Source organism: Carcharodon carcharias, chromosome 8 (genome assembly GCF_017639515.1).
Source record: "Carcharodon carcharias isolate sCarCar2 chromosome 8, sCarCar2.pri, whole genome shotgun sequence".
NCBI classification, from domain to species: domain Eukaryota; kingdom Metazoa; phylum Chordata; class Chondrichthyes; order Lamniformes; family Lamnidae; genus Carcharodon; species Carcharodon carcharias.
The window spans coordinates 101,825,499-101,849,516 of NC_054474.1; the positions used below are offsets into that span (position 1 = coordinate 101,825,499).

A 24,018-nucleotide genomic window follows, 5' to 3' on the forward strand; every position below is an offset into this window, starting at 1 on the left:
AATGGTTGCCAAATTTGGTGATAACACAAAGATAGGCAGGAAAGTAAGTTGCGAAGAGGACATAAGGGGGCTACAAAAAGATATAGATAGGTTACGCGTATGGGCAAAAATCTGGCAAATGGAGTATAATGTGGGAAAATGTGAAATTGTCCATTTTGGCAGGAAGAATGAAAGAGAAGCATATTATCTAAATGGTGAGAGATTGCAGACTTATGAGATGCAGAGGGATCTGGGTGTCCTAGTGCATGAATCACAAAAGGCTAGTATGCAGGTACAGCAAGTAATTAGGAAAGCTAATAGAATGTTATCATTTAATGTGAGGGGCATTGAATACAAAAGTAAAGAAGTTATGCTTCAGTTATACAGAGCACTAGTGAGACCACATTTGGAATACTGTGTACAGTATTGGTCACCTTATTTAAGGAGGGATGTAATTGCGTTGGAATCAGTTCAGAGAAGGTTGACTAGACTAATACCTGGGATGGGCAGGTTGTCTTATGATGAAAGGTTGGACAGGCTAGGCTTGTTTCCACTGGAGTTTGAATAGTAAGAGACGACTTGATTGAAACATATAAAATCCTGAGGGGTCTTGACAGGGTGGATGTGGAGAGGACGTTTCCTCTTGTGGGAGAATCTAGAACTAGGGGTCACTGGTTAAAAGTAAGCGGTCGCCCATTTAAAACAAAGATTAGGCAAATGTTTTTCTTTCGGAAGGTCGTGAGTCTTTGAAACTCTCTTCCTGAAAAGACAGTGGAAGCAAAGCCTTTGAATAATTTTAAGGCAGAGGTGGACAGATTCTTGTTAAGTAAGAGGGTGATAGATTATCGGGGATAGGCGGGATGCAGATTTGAGGTTACTATCAAATCAATCATGATCTTATTGAATGGTGGAGCAGGCTCGAGGGACCAAATGGCCTACTCCTGCTCCTTGTTCGAATGTAAGGGCAAGGTAAGAGTCACCCACGTAATACATAGCATGTATTATGGCCATTCTGCAAGATACCAGATGGCAGATGTTGCCACAGAACTGCAATCTTCAAAGGTGGAGAAAACTGTGAAACACCATGTCATGAAGCTATTAATGTATATATTATTGGAAAATATTTTTCTTTTAAAATAGATGTTTAGTCTGTGGGTGTGTCTTAATTGGATTAAAGCCAGCTAGTCTGGGTGCTTTGATATGTACTAGCTTTGATATGGAAGAGAGAAACCATGCATTTGTATTTATCGAATAGACCATTCAAGAAATGGGGTGAAAAATGACACACATCTAGCAGCCATCATGCAATATGTTTATATTACTAATAAAATTGGTACTATGAGAGGGGTTTCATTGTTAAAAGGTGGAGTTCAAAGAGGCTGGTGAGACAATGAGAATTTGCATTCAATCAGTGTTGGTAGGTATAACTTTAGCAGTTTTCGGTTGTGTGGAGTAGAGGCAATGTGAGATCAAAAAGCAGCTGTAAGCTTCCACAGGAACAAAAGTGAAAAGAGCCTCATTTTGCATTCGTAAGGTGAAAATGCTTTGCCTGGTGTTTGGTCAAGTCCCTGGGTTGCTATTGCCTTCATGGAGGTTAGTTTGGGAATTTGTTAAAGGTTATGATAGTAGTAATGTGTAGCCATGTGTGTATGTATATATATATATATATATATTAACCTGTGTAAATTAATAAAATGTTTCATTTAATTTCATGTAAACCTCGAGAACTGGTGGTCTGATAGAGTCGCAACTCAAAAAAACACTTAAGATTATAGGTTATGACAGTTGTTTAAAGTTTCCCTCTGGGATTTTTAAATAACTCAGCTTTACCAACTACATCAATCATAACAATTGGAGGCTCATCCGGGACTAAATTATATTTCTAATTCCTTGATTGGTTAGGAATTGGTGAATTTTAAGTTTACGAGTATGAGAGGCATTTTGAATTCAGGAGTTGGTGAGGTATTTTGGAAGTGGTGAGACTGCAAGATGGCTTTGACATTTGGTAAGACTTGTCTGGCAGTAGAAAAGATAACTCTGATTGGGTTGGAGAAGATAAGAAAAGTAAGTGAACAGAGTTGGCAAATAAGTTAAAATTGGGGTTACCCGAGGGGGCTAGGAAATCAGATGTAATTAAAGTATAACACAGCATCTACAGTTGAAACTGACTCCTGACACTACTGAGTCACAGCTGGAGGTAGTGAGACCTCAGTTGCAAATGAAAAAGCTTGAATTAGAAGCAAAAGACAGAGAAATGACTTTTAAAAGGGAATTAGTAATTGCAAAGATGAAGAAGGAGGAAAGAGAAAGAGAGAGAGAGAGGAAGAGAATTCCAACTGCAAATGTCGGCAGTTAGAAAAGACGTGTCAGTAAGTGAGGAAGGATTTATCTCTAGAGTAGAACCCAGTGGGGATATGTTTAAAGTTGTACAAGCTCTTCCAAAGTTTGAGGAAAAAGATATTGAAACATTCTTTATTTCATTTGAGTAGCTAGCTAAACAGATGAAATGGCCACAGGAAAACTGGGCATTATTATTATAGTCTAAGTTGTTAGTTAGGGCACTTGAGGTATATGCTTTGCTTTCAGAAGAAATGTCGGTGAATTATGATGTGCTGCAAAAAGCTATTTTGAGTGCATATGAGTTGGTTCCTGAAGCAAACAGGCAGAAATTTAGAAATATGAGAAAACAACCTGGGCAAACATATTGAGTTTGAAAGAGTAAAACAAAGTAAATTCGACCAGTGGATACAGGCTTTAAAAATAGAGACTACCTATGCAGCTCTTAGGGAAGTCATTCTTTTGGAAGAATTTAAAGATTCAATCCCTTTGGTAGCGAGAACTCATGTGAAGGAACAGAGGGTTGTTTCTGTCAGACAAGCAGCAGAGATAGCTGATGATTATGAGTTAGTTCATAGAGCTAAACCTTTTTTTCATCACCTTTTCAAATTGGAAAAGGATAAAAAGTGGAATTGTGAGGGAAGGTAGGAAGTCAGGGAAGAGAAGAAGTAGCTAGAAGATCCCAGGAAGTTTTTTTCTCAGAATAAAAAGGAAGGTGCTGAAGGTAGAAGTGACATTTGAAAATTGAGGTGTTTTTATTGTAATAAAGTGGGGCATACAAAGTCAGTGTGTTGGAGGTTGCAGGAAAAATCTGTAGGAATTTTTGGAGTACAGAAAAGCTGTGGAAGTAAAAGTACTGTGGGTTCTGAGGTTCAGGCATAGGAGAAACCAATGGTTTATGTACAGGTGAAACAGGAAGAATCACTGAAAGGTAAAGAGGTGGGAATGTGTTCACAGTTTACTCAAGAGAATTCTGAGGAACAGGTTGCAGAAATGTTTAACGATTTTGTGTGTGAGGGGAAAGTCATACAGGGTGGAGTAGGTAAAGATGTTAAAGAGACACAGGGGCTAGTCAATCTTTAACGTTGTGAGATAGTGATATTTGTTGTTCAAAGGGAGTATTGCAGGAGAAGGTCGTAATAAGTGAGGTTCTTGCGGATGCTAAATCTATTCCACTGTGGAAGGTAAACTTAAAGAGCAGATGGAAGGTGGGTGAAGTTATAGTTGGACTGGTGGAAAAACCGTCCATTGCAGGGGTTCAATTTATTCTGGGTATGATATAGCTGGATCGCAAACGTGGGTGATGTCTATGGTAGTTGAGCAGCCTGTAGAAGTGTTTTCAACAGAGGTGTTACAGAAGGATTGTTTCCTGATTGTGCTATAATGAGATCAAAGGCATTAGGGAAGAACAAGATGAACACGATAAGCAGGCAGTTCAAAGGCAAGAAGAAGGTGTTGAAATCCAATTATCTGACACTGTATTTGATAACATTGTTCAGGAGGAAGGAATGCAGGACAGTCCAGTTGAAGTGTTTAACTCAAAGAGGTTAGTGGAGTTACAGAAAAATGATTTGCAAGTAAAACAATTATATCAGAGAGCTTATTCAGAAACTGAAGCAAAATGTAATCCAGTGTGTTATTATCTTTGAGGGAATATTTTAATGAGAAAGCGGTGGTGGGATCATGTCTCAGCAAATGAAAGCTGGAGGAAGGTGCATCAGATTGTTATCCCAACAGGGTATAGAAATGAGATTCTGAGAATTGCTCATGAAATTCTAATGGAATTTAGAAATTAGGAAAACACAGGAAAAGATACAGAGGTATTTTTTGGCCAGGATTACATAGGGATGTAGTCAAATTCTGTAGAACCTGTCATATATGTCAAGTAATGGGAAAAGCACAAGAAATGAGTAAGCCGGCACCTTTAATTCCAATACCAGCATTTGAAGAACCTTTTACCAGGGTCATGATTGATTGTGTAGGACACCTCCCTAAGACTAAAAGTGGAAATCAGTACTTACTAACAATAATGGATGTGCCTACCAGGTTTCCTGAAGCAATACCTTTAAGAGATATTATAACTAAGAAGATTGTGGAGGAGTTAATTAAATTTTTTACAAGATATGGTTTACCTAAATAAATGCAATCAGACTAGGGGTCAAATTTCATGTCACAGCTGTTTAAGGAAGTAATGAACAGTTTGGGGATAAAACAGTTTGAGTCAACAGCTTATCATCCGAAGTCACAAGTAGCTTGGGAAAGATGGCATTGAACTTTAAAAATTATGATAAGAGCATACTGTCAGGATTATGCACAGGATTGGGATATGGGAATTCCATTTTTGTTATTTGCTATTAGAGACACTGCTAATGCACCGACTGGTTTTAGCCTTTTTGAACTAGTTTACGGTCATGAGGTAAGGGGGCCACTGAAATTGATTCATGAAAGATCGGTGGGTCAAAATTCAGAAACTACTCTCTTGGATTACATATCAAATTTCAGGGAAAGATTGAACAAAGCATGTGAGGTGGCTAGGGAACATTTAAAAATATCATAGCAAGTGATGAAAGTGAAAGCAGATAGGACGGCTAAAATTCACAGTTTTGTTTCTGGAGGGAAAGTATTAGTTTTGTTACCAGTACTAGGGGATTCATTAAATGCAAGATTTAGTGGGCCTTACAGGGTTGAAAATAAATTAAGTGAAGTAAATTATTTAATAAATGCTCCAGATAGAAGAAAGAAGCAGAGGGTGTGTCATGTAAATATGCTTAAATTGTACTTTGACCGGGAAGAGGAACAAAGTGATGGCGGATGATGAGAAAGAGGTAGAATTTCAGGACTCTAATCAAATTGGATAATGAGGGAGTGCTTGAAAATTTAAATGAAATATTGAGTTACCTTCCAAGCATGTGTCAAAGTGATTTGGAAAAGCTATTGCAGTCACACAAAGCTATTTGTGGAAATAAGTTGGGAAAGACACATTTAACTTTACATGATATATGTATAGAAATACCATCTTCAATAAGGTTGAATCTAGATATAGATTAAATATAGATTATATATTTATAGATTTATAGATTAAATCCAGCAAAGTTATCACAAGTACAAAAAGAAATTGATTGCATGCTTCAAAATTATATCGTTGAGTCTAGTTGCAGTAACTGGAGTTCACCTATTGTACTGGCACCGAAACCAGATGGAACATAAAGAGTGTGTGGACAATCGAAAGATGAATGCAGTGACAAAAGCGGATTCATATCCCATATCACGGTTGGAGGATTGCATTGAGAAAATGGGACAATCGAAATTTATTGCAAAGGTTGACTTGCTAAAAGGATATTGGCAGTTACCGTTGTCGGAGACAGCAAAGGAGATAGCAGCTTTGGTAATGGCAAGTGGGCTATATCAGTTTAAAGTCATGCTATTTGGTATGAAGAATGCACCTGCAACATTTCAAAGACTGACAAACAGCGGGTCAAAGCAATTGTGCGGTTCACAATGATGACCTAATTGTTTTCAGTCAGACGTGGGAAGAGCATTTACAGCATCTGGAAGAATTATTTACTCGACTACAAGAAGCTAATTTGGTGATGAACTTGATTAAAAGTGAATTTGCAAAAGCGCAAGTTACGTATCTAGGCCATACCATTGGATATGGTAAGGTGGCTCCGAGAGATGCGAAAGTCAAGGCTATTGTGGATTTCCCACTGCCTACAACGAAACAAGAAGTTTTCTGGGCATGACTGGGTTTTACTGTAAATTTGTACCAAATTTTAGCCAAGTGGTTGCTCCCCTGACTGAACTATTAAAAAAGAACAAGAAGTTTCAATGGACACTGGAGTGTCAGAAGTCATTCGATAGTTTGAAAACTGTATTAACTACGACACCAGTTTTGGCAGTACCCAATTATACCAAGCAATTCAAGTTAGCCATTGATGCAAGCGATATAGGCATTGGGGCTGGACAGTTGCAAGAAGATGACACTAGAATTGAAAAACCAATAACGTATTTTTCACAGAAGCTGAATGTACAATGGAGAAGATATTCAATAATTGAGAAAGAGACTTTGAGTTTGGTATTAGCATTGCAGTATTTTGAAATTTATGTTGCAAACAATTAATCAGAAACAATTGTTTATACAAACCATAATCCTTGGAAATCTTTGGACAAATTTCGAGACAGAAGTGCAAGGCTTTTCAGATGGAGTCTATTATTATAACCATTTAATCTACGTATTATACATATTGCTGGAAGAGAAAATCTTTTCGCAGATGCATTATCAAGAGTTTGAAGGAAAATGGATATTTAAAAAAAAACCTGGACACTGGAGTGATTTCTGTTGATATGAAGGACTTGTGTATATATGTTATGTTAATGCATGCATCCGGTAGTGTAATAAGTTTAGGAGATAGTGTGAGATGGGTTATTAAAATGAAGCCGTCTTTTAGAATTCTGACGGTTTATTTCCTGATAAGGAGGGGATTTCCTGAAGCTATTAATGTTTATAATATTTTGGAAGATATTTTTCTTTTAAAACAAAGGTTTAGTCTATGGATGTGTCTTAATTGGATTAAAGCCAGCTAGTCTGGGTGCTTTGATATGTACTAGTTTTGATATGTAAGTGAGATAGTGTGCATTCGTATTTTTCGAAGACAGCATTCAAGAAGTGGGGTGAAAACTGACACCCATCTAACAGCTATCAAGCTGCTATATTACTAATAAAATTGGTACTATGAAAGGGGTTTCATTGTTAAAAGGTGGAGTTCAAAGAGGCTGGTGAGACAATGAGAATTTACATTCAATCAGTGGTGGTAGGTATAACTTGAGCAGTTTTCTATAAATTATGTAAATTAATAAAATGTTTCATCCAGTTTAATGTAAAACCTTGAGAACTGGTGGTCTGATTCCTGAATTTAGAGTCGCACCTCAAACGTAACACTTAAAATTGTGGATTATGACAGTTGTTTAAATTTCCCTCTGGGATTTTTAAATAACTATGCTTTACCAACTGCATCGGTCATAACACACCACCACATGGAGACTCTCCAGGCATTGCCAACTGCCTATTGTACTCCTTATGGGTTTAATTTGCTACCATGTGTCCTGCTTTTACCCGGCGCAAGGGGGTCACTTCTGTAAGAAATAAAGGAGTCTTGAAAATTCAGAAGGATGAATTTATTCACATACAACTAGGTAACTCGAACAACAATTTTTGGCAATGGGCTGTGAAGCTGGCACTGACTACCAATCTAATTTACATACATACTGGAACTTCAACGTCTTCCCATCTGAGAAGTGTGCTGCATTGTAGGCAAAATGTAATTTCATCAGCGGTATTGCGAATAGGCTCCACTGTAAACTAGAGAGTTTTTGTACCAAACACTAGTTTTGATTAGAACTTGGTGTTTGCACTGACACTGAGACCATTGTCAGTCAGGTAATAAGCGAGGCATTAGTTAGATACCAACCCATCCTGAACTTGCACTAGATTTTATTAGAGAGTTATCTATCCCTCCTCCCAATCCCAGGAAGATCACCATTATTTCAAATACCAAGGTGAAAAAGACATTTTATTTTGTGGCAGTAACAAAATGCAGTGGCATAATGCTCACTGTCCTGGGCATTTTGGATCCTCCTCCGATCATTTCTGCCACCACGTTCAAGATCAGCTCATCATATCTACACTACCTACAGCAGTATTGGCAGCTGTGCTGATGCGCAAAGTCTCGGTTACATCACGTTTAAACACGGACATGTTCTGTGTAAACCTGCAATTAGAGAAAAAAATCCAACAGATCCTGATGTCTAAATTCAATGGGAATCCCATTTAAAAATCAAACAATGGAAGAAACAGTCTAAATTAAACACCCTTTTCCCTCTAACTTTGTCTTTGCTGGTTTAATTCTCACTGGTGTTAATTCTCACTGAGATACAGTTATAAAGGAAGTACCAGTCTGCAAATATCACATCCAAGAGCCTATTCTTCATGTGAATGCAGGTAATAAAAGGAAGGGGTTTTAACCCTAGAGGAAGCTGGATAGAGTGGATGTTGAAATCCAAGCTTGAAATCCCACTGCTCTTTCAGCCTACTTTCCTTGAGGTTGAGGCATCACTTAGGTTGGAACCTTGTGAATTTATGCAAATTGGTGGTCCCTTTAGACATGGCAACTTAGAACTATTTCAACGACCTGCTGAGTAAAGTGCTCACTGTAGATGCTCAGCTCAGTATAGCTCAGTATAAGGTGAGTTTCAAGCCTACTTTTGTGGGTCCAGATCAAACAGAAGGGCCCCTTTGAGACTCACAAAAATATTTGAACTACTGCTCCACCACCTCGATGCGTGTCCCCTTCTGCTTCCACTTCCACCTGACAACTTACCTGACTAGCCGTTAGTGTTTGTGAAACCAAATACCGGCAAATAGTCAACACTCGGGACTTCTAACAGTCAACGCCAAGTACCCAGTGAGCTACTCTGTATGCCTATTTCAGGTGGGATCTGCTGCATTCAATGAGGCCCAATGGACTTGTGCACCCGACCATCCACAGCGGAGGTGGATGAAGCCTGCTGACTGCTACGCCCTGTCTGTGATGACCTTGGCAGGTGCCCTCTGGAGGGCAATTGGTCCATGTTTTTCTGTTAGCTGACCAGAAAGGCTCAGTAAGCTATTATTATACAATGGGAGGAAGCATAGCTGATCTTGATCTCATCTGATCTTGCCTCTTCCAGCAGGTCTCACTTGGTAGTGATTAGGTATGATTTTTCACTTCCTTCACCCTGTGTATTGAGGTCAACTGTAGTGGCCCATATCTTTCTTTGATTGAGATCAGATAACTGAGTACAGATAAGGGATCAAGTTTGGGACTAGGCTGCCGATAGGGTGCGACAGTTGGGTTTGGTATACCTAGCTTGACAGAGAACATCATCCAGGTTCCTTGCTTCACTATGAATCACTAGGGCCATAATGGGCTGTGATGCTTGTCAACTTTCACTATTAAGGTAGACATATGAGGGGTGACAGAGGGCAGCTGGTGTTTGCGGAACTGAATGTCAGCAAGATGTCAACCTCTTGAGGAGATGAAGTGGTGGAGAAAATTGACTTGGAAAAAATCTATTAAGTATGTGAAATATGACTCCACCAATAAAGCTTCCATTTTTCAGAACTGTTACAATTAAATTGTTGGCACTGTAGGAAATATTTTCCTTTTCATCTGACCTGGATGCTTCTTGTTCCTTTGGGATCTCAGACTTTATAGGTAGAGCACAAATACAATGAAATTATGATAAAACTGTATAAAACACTGGTTTGGCCTCAACTGGAGTATTGTGTCTGGCTCTGGGAATCACACTTGAGAATGGATATGAAGGCAATAAAGAGTGTGAAGAAAGGATTCACTAAAGGACACAAAACCTGGTGGGAATGTGAGCAATGAGGGGGATGTTAAGAGGCTTCAAAGCGATTTAGACAGGTTGAGTGAATGGGTAAATACATTGGCAGATGCAGTATAACAGATAAGTATGAACTTTGGTAGTTAAAACAGAAAGGCAGGTATTATTTAAATGGTTAACAAAAACAGAATTACCTGGAAAAACTCAGCAGGTCTGGCAGCATTGGCGGAGAAGAAAAGAGTTGACGTTTCGAGTCCTCATGACCTGTCAATATTTAAATGGTGATAGATTGGGAAATGTTGACATACAAAGGGACCTGGGTGTCCTTGTACACCAATCACTGAAAGCAAGTATGCAGGTGCAGCAAGCAGTTAACAAGGCAAATGGTATGTTGGGGCCTTCATTGCGAGAGGACTTGAGTACAGGAGCAAGGATGTCTTACTGCAGTTATACAGGGCCTTGGTGAGACCATACCTAGAGTATTCTGTGCAGTTTTGGTCTCCTTACTTGAGAAAGATACTTGCCACAGAGGGAGTGCAGTGAAGGTTCACCAGCCTGATTCCTGGGATGGCAGGACTGTCTTATGTAGAAAGATTGGGCCAGCTAGGCCTGCATTCACTGGAGTTTAGAAGAATGAGATGGGGTCTCATTGAAATGTATAAAATTCTGACAGGGATGGATAGACTGTATACAGAGATGATGTTTCCTCTGGCTGGGGGCCGTCTAGAACAAGGGGTCACAAGAGCATGAAGTTTAAAAGGAGATTTGCTAGAGGTATTCAAAATCATTAGGCATCTGGATAATGTTGATAGGGAGAAAATGTTTCAGTTGGCAGAAGGATCAAGAACCAAAGGGCACAGGTTTAAGATAATCAGCAAAAGAAGCAAAGGTGACATGAGGAAAAACCTTTTTACACAGTGGGTGGTTAGGTTTTGGAATGCACTGCCTCAGTCGAGGAATTCTGTTGTGCAGTAACCATTCTATGATTTACCCTGATGACCATTCCTTCATTCAAACATAATACAAAAGCAAAATACTGCGTATGCTAGGATACGGGGTAAACCATTTAGGACTGAGATGAGGAGAAACTTCTTCACTCAGAGGGTGGTGAACCTCTGGAGCTCTCTACCACAGAAGGTTGTGGAGGCCAAGTGATTGAATATATTTAAGAAGAAAATAGATAGATTTCTGGACTCTAAAGGTGTCAAGGTGCATGGGGAAAGCATGGGAATATGGCGTTGAGATAGAGCATCAGCCATGGCTTGGAAATATATCACTGTTCCTTCACTAGACTGGGCCAACATCCTGGAATTCCTTCCCTAACAGCGTTGTGGGTGTACCAAAGGGACTGCAGCGATTCACGAAGGCAGCTCACCACCACCTTCTCAAGGCCAACTTGGGATGGGCAATAAATGCTGGCCCAGCCAACGAAGCCCACATCCTGTGAATGAATAAAATATTAAATGGCAGAGCAGTCTCCAAAGGCCAAATGTTTCTATGTAATGGTTCCAAGGCTGAGGGACTTAATTATGTGGATAGATTGGAGAAGCTGGGTCTGTTCTCCTTGGAGATGAAGTCTAAAAGGGGATTTGCTAGAGGTGTTCAAAAGCATTAGGAGTCTGGATAATGTTGATAGGGAGAAAATGTTTCAGTTGGCAGAAGGATCAAGAACCAGAGGGCACAGATTTAAGTTAATCAGCAAAAGAAGCGAAGGCGACATGAGGAAAAACCTTTTTATACAGTGAGTGCCTCAGTCGAAGCATTCTGTTGGTGCAGTAATCATTCTATGATGACCATTCCTTCATTCACACATAATACAAAAGCAAAATACTGTGTATGCAAGAAATCTGAAATAAAAACAGAAAATGCTGGAAATGCTCAGCAGGCCAGACAGCACCTGTGAAGAGAGAGACAGAGTTAATGGTTCAGGTGGATGGTCATTCATCAGAACAGGGAAAAGCTAGAAATATAATAGGCTTAAGCAATTGAAAGGCAGAGGATGAAAAAAGAACAAAAGGGAAGATTAGTGATAGGGGGGCTGGCAGAAGAGATTAAAAAGAGCGGCACTGAGACAAGTAAAGAAACTAAAGATGTATCTAAAAGAAGTGTGAATGGCAGAGTGGTGAATAGTTGCCATCCAAAAACGAAAAAGAGAAAAACAAGAGCAAAAAACCAAAACAAGCAAAGAAAAAATAAGCAAAATGGGGGGAAGAAGTTACAGGCTGAAATTGTTGAACTCAATGTTAAGCCTGAAAGCTATGATGTGCCTAATTGAAAGATGAGGTGCTGTTCCTCAATCTTCCATTGATCTTCATTGGAACAGTGCAGGAGACTGAGGACAGAGAGGTCAGAATGGGAGAAAAGTGGAGAATTAAAGTGACAGGACTACATTCACATACCTGGATACTGACCATCTAGAACACTAAATGCTGGCCTGATGTTTCGAGGGAAATTATAATATGTGCTGTGGCACTGAGTCCTACAGATAGAGATGTATGTATGCATGTTAATAAATGCTAATTTACAGATGTATAGAGAGATAAATGTATAATACCATAAGCATTATTAATTGCGTATATGTTTCATAAATCCTACTAAACATTTATGTGAAGCACCGTATACCAAGGAATGAGCTGGGGATGCAACAGCTATACTTCCACATACCTAGTGTAAAAGTTCAGTTTGTGGACTGCAGGTACTGGGAAATAATAGAGGGCTGAAGACTGGAATTTACATAGAAGTAAGGTTGAATGTAAAATTTTGTGTACTGTAAGGATATGAAGAATAAAATATATTCTGTAAAAGGAAAGAACAAGCTAAACATTAATGGAACTCCACAGATGAATAAAGACATAAGGGAACAACTAAGGGTTAGGAAAGAGGCATACATTAAACACATTGACAGCAGAGAAGTGCAAGATAAGAGTGAACATGAAAAAATTAGGAGAAAAGTAAAAATAAACAATTAGGAAGGCAAAGAGGAACTATAAAATTAAATTATCAAAGAACATGAAATAAAATAGTAAAATATTCTACAGGCACATCAATAAAAAAGGCTGTAATGGGATTAAGACCATTAAGGGATAGACAGAATAATACCACAGGTAATGATAGAGAAATGGCAGAAATATTAGATAATTATTTTGTTTCAGTATTTACCAGGGAGGTAGAACAGGGAGACATGACATTGAATGATGAGATGAGCAATGAGTAAGTGCATTTAAAATAAAAAAGGGGATGTACTGAATAAAGTAAACAAAGTCAAAGAGGATAAAGGCCCTGATCGGAATAGTTGCATCCATGTATTTTAAAGAAATCTAGGGAAGAGATAGCAGAGGCATTACAACTCATATTTAATAATTCGTTAGAAAAAGGGACAGTAATTGTGGACAGGTGGATACCTAATGTAATTCCTATACTTAAGAACAGAACATGTCCAGGGAATTATAAACAAAAAAACTGCGGATGCTGGAAATCCAAAACAAAAACAGAATTACCTGGAAAAACTCAGCAGGTCTGGCAGCATCGGCGGAGAAGAAAAGAGTTGATGTTTCGAGTCCTCATGACCCTTCGACAGAACAGTTCTGTTGAAGGGTCATGAGGACTCGAAACGTCAACTCTTTTCTTCTCCGCCGATGCTGCCAGACCTGCTGAGTTTTTCCAGGTAATTCTGTTTTTGTTCCAGGGAATTATAGACCAGTCAGCTTAACATCAGCGACAGGAGAAATAATGGAATCTTAACTAAATAAGAAATATAATAATGAATAGTCAGCATAGACCTCAAAAGGGAAAATCTTGCTTGACCAACCTTATTGAACTTTTTGAGGAAATAACAGAGAGTAGACAGTGATAGTGCAGTAGATGTAATTTATCTGGATTTTCAATAGGCCTTCAAGAAGGTGCCTTATAACTGGACACAATACTCCAGTTCAGGCTAAACCAGAGTTTTATACAGGTTCACCCTTATTTCCTTGCTTTTGTTCTCTATGCCTCAGCTTTATAAAGCTCAGGATCCTGTTTGCCTTATTAACCATTTTTCAACCAACCTTGCCATCTTCAATGATTTGTCCACCAAATCCTTACATTCTTACGCCCCCTTCAAAATTGTACCCTTTATTTTATATTGCCTCTTCTCATTCTTCATACCAAAATGTATTATTTAATACTCCTTTGTATTAAATTTCACCTGCAATGTACCTGATCCACCAGATTGTCTGTCTGAGCATTTGAACTTAGTTTAAAAAAATTTGGAAATAAACTGCTTATATCAGTAAAAGTGACCATGTAGCTAGCAGATTGTTCTACAGAAGTGGTCTGCTAATGCCCTTCGAGGAAGGAAACCTGCTGTCCTTACCTGGTTTGGCCAGATCTGACTCAAGCTTCACACCAGTTGTCCAGATCCTGAGAATTATTTTTTTTAAAATGATATTGGAATGGTTAAATGCCATTTACGACTCATTATATTTATGGATGGGCAACCACATTTGCCTCTGTAAAACTTTGACCTTGATAATGATATGACACCATCATCTTTAATCTTCACTTCATTGGCTCAGCTTACCTGTCCCTGTTCTTGATTAGCAAATTCTGTTCCACTCCTTCCATTAACTTCTCAAAGCATGCATGCAGTGTTTGCTGCTGCTCAGGGTCCTGGTTGCTTATCAGATTGCTTCTCAACTCACTGAAATACTGCAATTATCAAGCAAAATGTGGCAAAGGTCAACTGAGTTTCACTGCATATTGTTTGCAGTACTAATTTCTTAGTGAATTTTGATCTCAATTCTTTAGGCACTAAAGCTGAAGCTTAACTGTGCTCAATCTTATGGATATTCTATGTAGAGGCATATACCAGTGTGAATGATGTGACGTAAGAAATAAATCAGGAGTTGAAGAAACGTGTCAACATGAAATGAAAACGTGGACGTGAGTTGCTCTGAAAGAAATCAATCCTTTCAGCCGAAGTTCCAGAGTGAATTTCATTAAATGTCTGTGGTGTATGACACAGATATTGGGCTAGGAAAACCAGATTTTCAAAAGTAAAAACAGGGACACCCTAGGTCATGCTTTCACACAACACCAAGAGATTTCCCATGCAGCTCCTTGGCTGCACAACTTCTCTGCTTTTATCATTGCATTGCCCAAAACAAGTGAAATGACCATAAATAAGGAACCTTTCTTCATTTCAAAGTAAATTCACTGACAAGTACCCAGGAAACAAAGCCCAGGGGATGCAAAAACTCAGACAAGACCCTCCCATCTTCCTGTTGTTCATTTTCTGCCTGCCTCATTTGGAAGTGCTTTCCACATGTTATCTGGAAATGTAACGTCATCTTATGCAGTGTGACACGGTGCCGAATTCTGAGCAAAGCGTCAACAATTGTGCCGAGTATGGAACAAAATATCAGAAACTGCACCAACTGACTGGCAAAACATCACAAACTGCGCAGATTAAGGGGCAAAACATAACAAACTGTGCTGAATGAGGGGCAACACATTAGAAACTGTGCAGACTGAGAGGTAAAACATCACAAAATGTGCTGACTGGGGGGTAAAAATCACAACACATGCTGACTGTGGGGGAAAATATCACAAAATGTGCTGACTGTGGGGTAAAATATCACAAACTGTGCAAACTGAGGGACAAAACATCACAAAATGTACTGACTGTGGGTTAAACATCAAAAATGTACTGACTGTGGGGTAAAACATCACAAAATGTGCTGAGGGGCAAAACATCACAAACTTAGCTGACTGAGGGGCAAAACATCACAAACTGTGCTGACTGAGGGGCAAAACATCACAAACTGTGCTGACTGAGGGGCAAAACATCACAAACTGTGCTGACTGAGGGGCAAAACATCACAAACTGTGCTAACTGAGGGGCAGAACATCAGAAACTGTGATGACTGAGGGATAAAATATCACAAACTGTGCAGACCGAGGGGCAAAACATCACAAACTGTGCTGACTGAGGGGCAAAACATCACAAACTGTGCTGACTGAGGGATAAAATATCACAAACAGTGCAGACTGAGAGGCAAAACATCAATAAATGAGCTGACTGAGGGGCAAAACATGAAAAATTGTGCTGCCTGAGGGGTAAAACGTCATAAACTGTGCTGATTGAGGGGCTACACATCACAAACTGTGCTGACTGAGGGGTAAAATATCACAAACTGTGCTGCTAGAGGGGTAAAACATCATAAACTGTGCCGCCTGAGGGGTACAACATCATAAACTGTGCTGACTGAGGGGTAAAATATCACAAACTGTGCTGCTTGAGGGGTAAAACATCATAAACTGTGCTGCCTGAGGGGTAAAACAACATAAACTGTGCTGCCTGAGGGGTAAAACATCATAAACTGGGCTGACTGAGGGGGTAAAACATCATAAACTGTGCTGCCTGAGGGGTAAAACATCATAAACTGTGCTGTCTGAGGGGTAAAACATCATAAACTCTGCTGACTGAGGGGCAAAAGATCACAAACTGTGCTGACTGAGGAACAAAACATCAAAAACATGTGTTGACTGAGGGGGAAAACATCACAAACTGTGATGACTGAGGGGTAAAACATCATAAAATGTGCTAACTGAGGGGAAAATCATCACAAACTTTGCTGACTGCATGGCCAAACATCACAAACTGTGCTAGCTGAGGGACAAAACATTATAAACTGCTGACTGAGGGATAAAATATCACAAACTGTGCAGACTGAGAGGCAAAACATCAATAAATGAGCTGACTGAGGGGCAAAACAACATTAACTGTGCAGACTGAGGGGCAAAAGATCACAAACTGTGCTGACTGAGGAACAAAACATCAAAAACATGTGTTGACTGAGGGGGAAAACATCACAAACTGTGATGACTGAGGGGTAAAACATCATAAAATGTGCTAACTGAGGGGAAAATCATCACAAACTTTGCTGACTGCATGGCCAAACATCACAAACTGTGCTAGCTGAGGGACAAAACATTATAAACTGCTGACTGAGGGATAAAATATCACAAACTGTGCAGACTGAGAGGCAAAACATCAATAAATGAGCTGACTGAGGGGCAAAACAACATTAACTGTGCAGACCGAGGGGAAAAACATCACAAACTGCGCTGACTGAGGGGCAAAACACCACAAACTGTGCTGACTGAGGGGCAAAACATTACAAACTGCTGACTGAGAGGCAAAACATCAAAAAATGTGCTGACTGAGGGATAAATTATCACAAACTGTGCAGACTGAGAGGCAAACCATCAATAAATAAGCTGACTGAGGGGCAAAACATCATTAACTGTGTAGACCGAGGGGTAAAATATCACAAAATGCGCTGACTGAGGCAAAACATCAGAAACTGTGCCATCTGCTGACTGAGGGGTAAAAACATCACAAAATCAGCTGACTGAGAGGGAAAACAACACAAATTTTGCTGATTGAGGGGCAAAACATTACAAACTGTGCTGACTGAGAGGCAATACATCACAAACTGTGTTGACTGAGGGATAAAATATCACAAAATGTGCTGACTGAGGGGCAAAACATCATTAACTGTGCAGACCAAGGGGTAAAATATCACAAAATGTGCTGACTGAGGGGGAAAAACATCACAAACTGCGCTGACTGAGGGGCAAAACATCACAAACTGTGCTGACAAGAGGCAAAGCATCAGAAACTGTGCCATCTGCTGACTGAGGGGCAAGACATCTCAAACTGTGCTGACAGAAGGGGTAAAACATCACAAAATCAGCTGAATGAGAGGGAAATCATCACAAACTGTGTTGACTTAGGGGCAAATCTTCACAAAATGAGTGGACTGAGAAGCAAATCATCGCAAACAGTGCAGACTGAGGGGCAAAACATCACAAAATGTGCTGACTGAGGGGCAAAACATCACAAACTGTGCTGACTAAGGGGCAAAACATCACAAACTTTGCTGACTGAGGAGTAAATTATCGTAAAAAGTGCTGACTGAGGGACAGAAAATCACAAAATGTGCTGACTGAGGGGCAAAACATTACAAACAGTGCTGACTGTGGGGTAAAACATCATAAAATGTGCTAACTGAGGGGAAAACCATCACAAACTGTGCTGACGGCATGGCAAAACATCACAAACTGTGCTAACTGTGGGACAAGACATCACAAACTTTGCTGACTGAGGGGCAAAAGATTACAAACTGCTGACTGAGAGGCAAAACATCAAAAAATGTGCTGACTGAGGGGCAAAACATCAAAAAATGAGCTGACTGAGGGGCAAAACATCATTAACTGTGCAGACCGAGGGGTAAAATATCACAAAATGTGCTGACTGAGGGGGAAAAACATCACAAACTGCGCTGACTGAGGAGTAAAATATCGTAAAAAGGGCTGACTGAGGGACAGAATATCACAAAATGTGCTGACTGAGGGCTAAAACATCACAAACTGTGCTGACTGAGGGGTAAAACATCACAAACGGTGCAGACTGAGGGGCAAAACATCAAAAAATGCGCTGACTGAGGGGCAAAACATCATTAACTGTGCTGACTGAGGGGTAAAATATCACAACATGTGCTGACTGAGGGGGAAAAACCACAAACTGCACTGAGTGAGGGACAAAGCACCACAAACTGTGCTGGTAAGAGGAAAAACATCAAAAAACCGTGCAATCTGCTGACTGAGGGGCAAAACTTCAAAAATTGTGCTGACGGAAGGGGTAAAACATCACAAAACCTGATGACTGAGAGGCAAAACATCACAAACTGTGCTGACTGAGGGGCAAATCATCACAAACTGTGCTGACCGAGGGGCAAATCATCACAAACTGAGCTGACTGAGGGGCAAAACATCACAAACTGTGCTGACTGAGGGGTAAAATATCACAAACTGTGTGGACTGATATGCAAAACATCAAAAAATGTGCTAACTGAGGGGCAAAACATCATTAACTATGCTGACTAGGGGTAAAACATCACAAACTGTGCTGACTGAGGGGCAAAACATCACAAACGGTGATGACTGTGAGGTAAAACATCATAAAATGTGCTGAGGGGAAAATCATCACAAACTGTGCTGACTGCATGGCAAAACATCACAAACTGTGCTAACTGAGGGACAACACATCACAACCTTTGCTGACTGAGGGGCAAAACATTACAAACTGCTGACTGAGAGGCAAAACATCAAAAAATGTGCTGACCGAGGGGTAAAATATCATAAAATGTGCTGACTGAGGGGGAAAAACATCACAAAGTGTGCTGATTGAGGGGCAAAACATTACAAGCTGTGCGGACTGAGGGGAAACACATCACAAACTCTGCTGACTAAGGGGCAAAACATGACAAACTGTGCTGACTGAGGAGTAAATTATCATAAAAAAGGCAGACTGAGGGACAAAACATCACAAGCTGTGCTGACTGAGGGGCAAAAGAGCACAAACTGTGCTAACTGAGGGTTAAATCATCACAAACTGTGCTGACCGAGGGGCAAAACATCACAAACTGTGCTGACTGAGGGGCAAATCATCACAAACTGTGCTCACTGAGGGGCAAATCATCACAAACATGTGCTGACTGAGGGGCAAAATATCACAAAACATGCTGACTGAGGGACAGAATATCACAAACTGTGCATACTGAGGGGGAAAAGATCACAAAACGTGCTGACTGAGGGGCAAACCATGAAAAATTTTGCTGCCTGAGGGTAAAACGTCATTAACTGTGCTGATTGAGGGGCTACACATCACAAACTGTGCTGACTGAGGGGTAAAATATCACAAACTGTGTGGACTGATATGCAAAACATCAAAAAATGTGCTAACTGATTGGCAAAACATCATTAACTATGCTGACTAGGGGTAAAACATCACAAACTGTGCTGACGAGGGGTAAAACATCACAAACTGTGCTGGCTGAGGAACAAAACATCAAAAACATGTGCTGACTGAGGGGGAAAAACATCACAAACTGTGCTTACCAAGGGGCAAATCATCACAAACTGTGCTGACTGAGGGGCAAAATATCACAAAACGTGCTGACTGAGGGACAGAATATCACAAACTGTGCATACTGAGGGGCAAAAGATCACAAAACGTGCTGACTGAGGGGCAAACCATGAAAAATTTTGCTGCCTGAAGGGTAAAACGTCATTAACTGTGCTGATTGAGGGGCTACACATCACAAACTGTGCTGACTGAGGGGTAAAATATCACAAACTGTGTGGACTGATATGCAAAACATCAAAAAATGTGCTAACTGAGGGGCAAAACATCATTAACTATGCTGACTAGGGGTAAAACATCACAAACTGTGCTGACTAGGGGTAAAACATCACAAACTGTGGTGACTGAGGGGTAAAACAACACAAACTGTGCTGACTGAGGGGTAAAACATCACAAACTGTGCTGACTGAAGGGTAAAACATCACAAACTGTGCTGACTGAGGGGTAAAATATCACAAACTGTGCTGACTGAGGAGTAAAACATCACAAACTGTGCTGACTGAGGGGTAAAACATCACAAACTGTGCTGACTGAGGGGTAAAATATCACAAACTGTGCTGACTGAGGGGTAAAACATCACAAACTGTGCTGACTGAGGGACAAAACATCACAAACTGGGCTGACTGAGGGGTAAAATATCACAAACTGTGTGGACTGAGAGGCAAAACATCAAAAAATGCGCTAACTGAGGGGCAAAACATCACAAACTATGCTGACTAAGGGGCAAAACATCACAAACTGTGCTGCCTGAGGGGCAAAAGTTCACAAGCTGTGCTGAGGAACAAAACATCTAAAACATGTGCTGACTGAGGGGGAAAAACATCACAAACTATGATGAATGCGGGACAAATCATCACAAATGGTGCTAACTGAGGGGCAGAACATCAGAAAATGTGTTAACTGAGGGACAAAACATCACAAATGGTGCTGACTGAGGGGCAGAACATCAGAAACTGTGCAGACTGAGGGGTAAAACATCACAAACTGTGCTGACTGAGGGGCAAAACATCACAAACTGTGCTGACTGAGGGGAAAATCATGACAAACTGTGCTGACTGCATGACAAAACATCACAAACTGTGCTGATTGAGGGGTAAAACATCACAAACTGTTCTGACTGAGGGGAAAATCATGACAAACTGTGATGACTGAGGGATAAAACATCACAAACTGTGCTGACTGAGGGGAAAAACATCACAAACTGTGCTGATTGAGGGGCAAAACATCAAAAAATGTGCTGACTGAGAGGCAAAACATCACAAACTGTGCTGACTGAGGGATAAAATATCACAAACTGTGTGGACTGAGAGGCAAAACATCAAAAAATGTGCTGACTGAGAGGCAAAACATCACAAACTGTGCTGACTGAGGGATAAAATATCACAAACTGTGCTGACTGAGAGGCAAAACATCAAAAAATGTGTTGACTGAGAGGCAAAACATCACAAACTGTGCTGACTGAGGGATAAAATATCACAAACTGTGCTGACTGAGGGGCAAAACATCATTAACTGTGCAGACCAAGGGGTTAAATATCACCAAATGTGCTGACAGAAGGGGTAAAGACATTACAAAATCAGCTGACTGAGGGGCAAAGCATCACAAAATGTGCTGACTAAGGGGCAAAACATCACAAACTGTGTGGACTGAGAGGCAAAACATCAAAAAATGTGCTAACTGAGGGGCAAAACATCATTAACTATGCTGACTGAGGGATAAAATATCACAAACTGTGCAGACTGAGGGGGAAAATATCATAAACTGTGCTGACTGAGGGGCAAAGCATCACAAACTGTGCTGACTGAGGGGCAAAGCATCACAAACTGTGCTGACTGAGAGGCAAAACATCAATAAATGAGTTGACTGACGGGTAAAACATCACAAACTGTGCTGACTGAGGGATAAAATATCACAAACTGTGCTGACTGAGAGGCAAAACATCAATAAATGAGCTGACTGAGGGGTAAAACATCACAAACTGTGCTGACTGAGGGATAAAATATCACGAACTGTGCAGACTGAGGCAAAACATCAATAAATGAGCTGACTGAGGGGAAAAACATCACAAACTGTGCTGACTGAGGGGGAAAAACATCACAAACTGTGCTGACTGCGGGACAAAACATCACAAATGGTGCTGACTGAGGGGCAGAACATCAGAAACTGTGCTGAGAGGCGAAAGATCACAAACTGTGCAGACTGAGGGGAAAATCATGACAAACTGTGCTGACTGCATGGCAAAACATCACAAACTGTGCTAACTGAGGGACAAAACATGACAAACTTTGCTGATTGAGGGGCAAAACATTACAAACTGCTGACTGAGAGGCAAAACATCAAAAAATGTGCTTACTGAGGGATAAAATATCACAAACTGTGCTGACTGAGGGATAAAATATCACAAACTGTGCGGACTGAGAGGCATAACATCACAAGATGAGCTGACTGAGGGGCAAAACATAATTAACTGTGCAGACCAAGGGGTAAAATATCACAAAATGTGCTGACTGAGGGGGAAAAACATCCCAAACTGCTCTGACTGAGGGGCAAAACATCACAAACTGCACTGACTGAGGGGCAAAACATCACAAACTGCGCTGACTGAGGGGCAAAACATCAAAAAATGTGATGACTGAGGGGCAAAACATCACAAACTGTGCTGACTGAGGCACAACATCACAAACTGCACTGACTGAGGGGCAAAACATGACAAAATGTGCTGACTGAGGGGCAAAACATCACAAACTGCGCTGACTGTGGGGCAAAACATCAAAAAATGTGCTGACTGAGGGGCAAAACATCACAAATTGCGCTGACTGAGGGGCAAAACATCACAAACTGCGCTGACTGAGGGGCAAAACATCACAAAATGAGCTGACAAGAGGCAAAACATCAGAAACTGTGCTGACAAGAGGCAAAGCATCAGAAACTGTGCCATCTGCTGACTGAGGGGCAAGACATCTCAAACTGTGCTGACAGAAGGGGAAAAACATCACAAAATCAGCTGACTGAGAGGGAAAACATCACAAACTCTGCTGACTAAGGGGCAAAACATCACAAACTCTGCTGACTAAGGGGCAAAACATCACAAACTCTGCTGATTGAGGGACAAAATATCACAAACTGTGCTGACTGAGGGACAAAACATCACAAACTGTGCTGACTGAGGGGCAAAACATCACAAACTGTGATGACGAAGGGGTAAAACATCACAAACTGTGTTGACAAAGGGGTAAAACATCACAAATTGTGCTGACTGAGGGACAAAACATCACAAAATGTGCTGACTGATGGGTAATACATCACAAACTGTGCTGACTGAGGGGCAAAACATCACAAACTGTGCTGACTGAGGAGTAAAATATCACAAAATGTGCTGACTGAGGTGGAAAAACATCACAAACTGCGCTGAATGAGGGGCAAAACATCACAAACTGTGCTGACTGAGGGGTAAAATATCACAAACTGTGATGACTGAGGGGCAAAACATCACAAACTGTGCTGACTGAGGGGTAAAACATCACAAACTGTGCTGACTGAGGGGTAAAAATCACAAATGGTGCTGACTGAGGGGTAGAACATCAGAAACCGTGCTGACTGAAGGGCAAAATATCACAAAATGTGCTGACTGTGGGGTAAAACATTATAAAATGCGCTAACAGAGGGGAAAACCATCACAAACTGTGCTGACTGCATGGCAAAACATCACAAACTTTGCTGACTGAGGGGCAAAAGATTACAAACTGCTGACTGAGAGGCAAAACATCAAAAAATGTGCTGACTGAGGGGCAAAACATCATTAACTGTGCAGACCGAGTGGTAAAATATCACAAACTGCGCTGACTGAGGGACAAAACATCACAAACTGCGCTGACTGAGAGGCAAAACACCACAAACTGTGCTGACTGGAGGCAAAACACCACAAACTGTGCTGACTGAGAGGCAAAACACCACAAAATGTGCTGAGTGAGGGGCAAAACATCACAAACTGCGCTGACTGAGGGGCAAAACATCACAAACTGTGCTGACAGAGGGGTAAAACATCTCAAACGGTGCGGACTGAGAGACAAAACATCAAAAAATGCGCTGACTGGGGGCAAAACATCATTAACTGTGCTGACTGAGGCGTAAAATATCACAAAATGTGCTGACTGAGGGGGTAAAACATCACAAACTGCACTGAGTGAGGGACAAAGCACCACAAATTGTGCTGGTAAGAGGAAAAACATCAAAAAACCATGCCATCTGCTGACTGAGGGGCAAAACTTCAAAAATTGTGCTGACGAATGGGTAAAACATCACAAACTGTGCTGACTGAGGGGTAAAACATCACAAACTGTGCT

At 40.7% G+C, this 24,018-nt stretch overlaps 1 protein-coding gene across 1 annotated transcript in view; it reads right to left on the reverse strand.

Annotated features, from left to right (window-relative positions):
* Positions 1-7,981: 7,981 nt before the first annotated feature.
* The window catches only part of LOC121281476 (ran-binding protein 17-like), a gene marked incomplete at its 5' end in the record, with an annotated part of 1,080,904 nt that continues 1,064,867 nt past the window's right edge, over positions 7,982-24,018 (reverse strand). Inside the window, 2 exons of the mRNA XM_041194421.1 lie at positions 7,982-8,084; positions 14,264-14,391. Coding sequence (XP_041050355.1) covers positions 7,982-8,084; positions 14,264-14,391 — 231 coding nt within the window. The remainder of the gene's footprint in view (positions 8,085-14,263; positions 14,392-24,018) is intronic.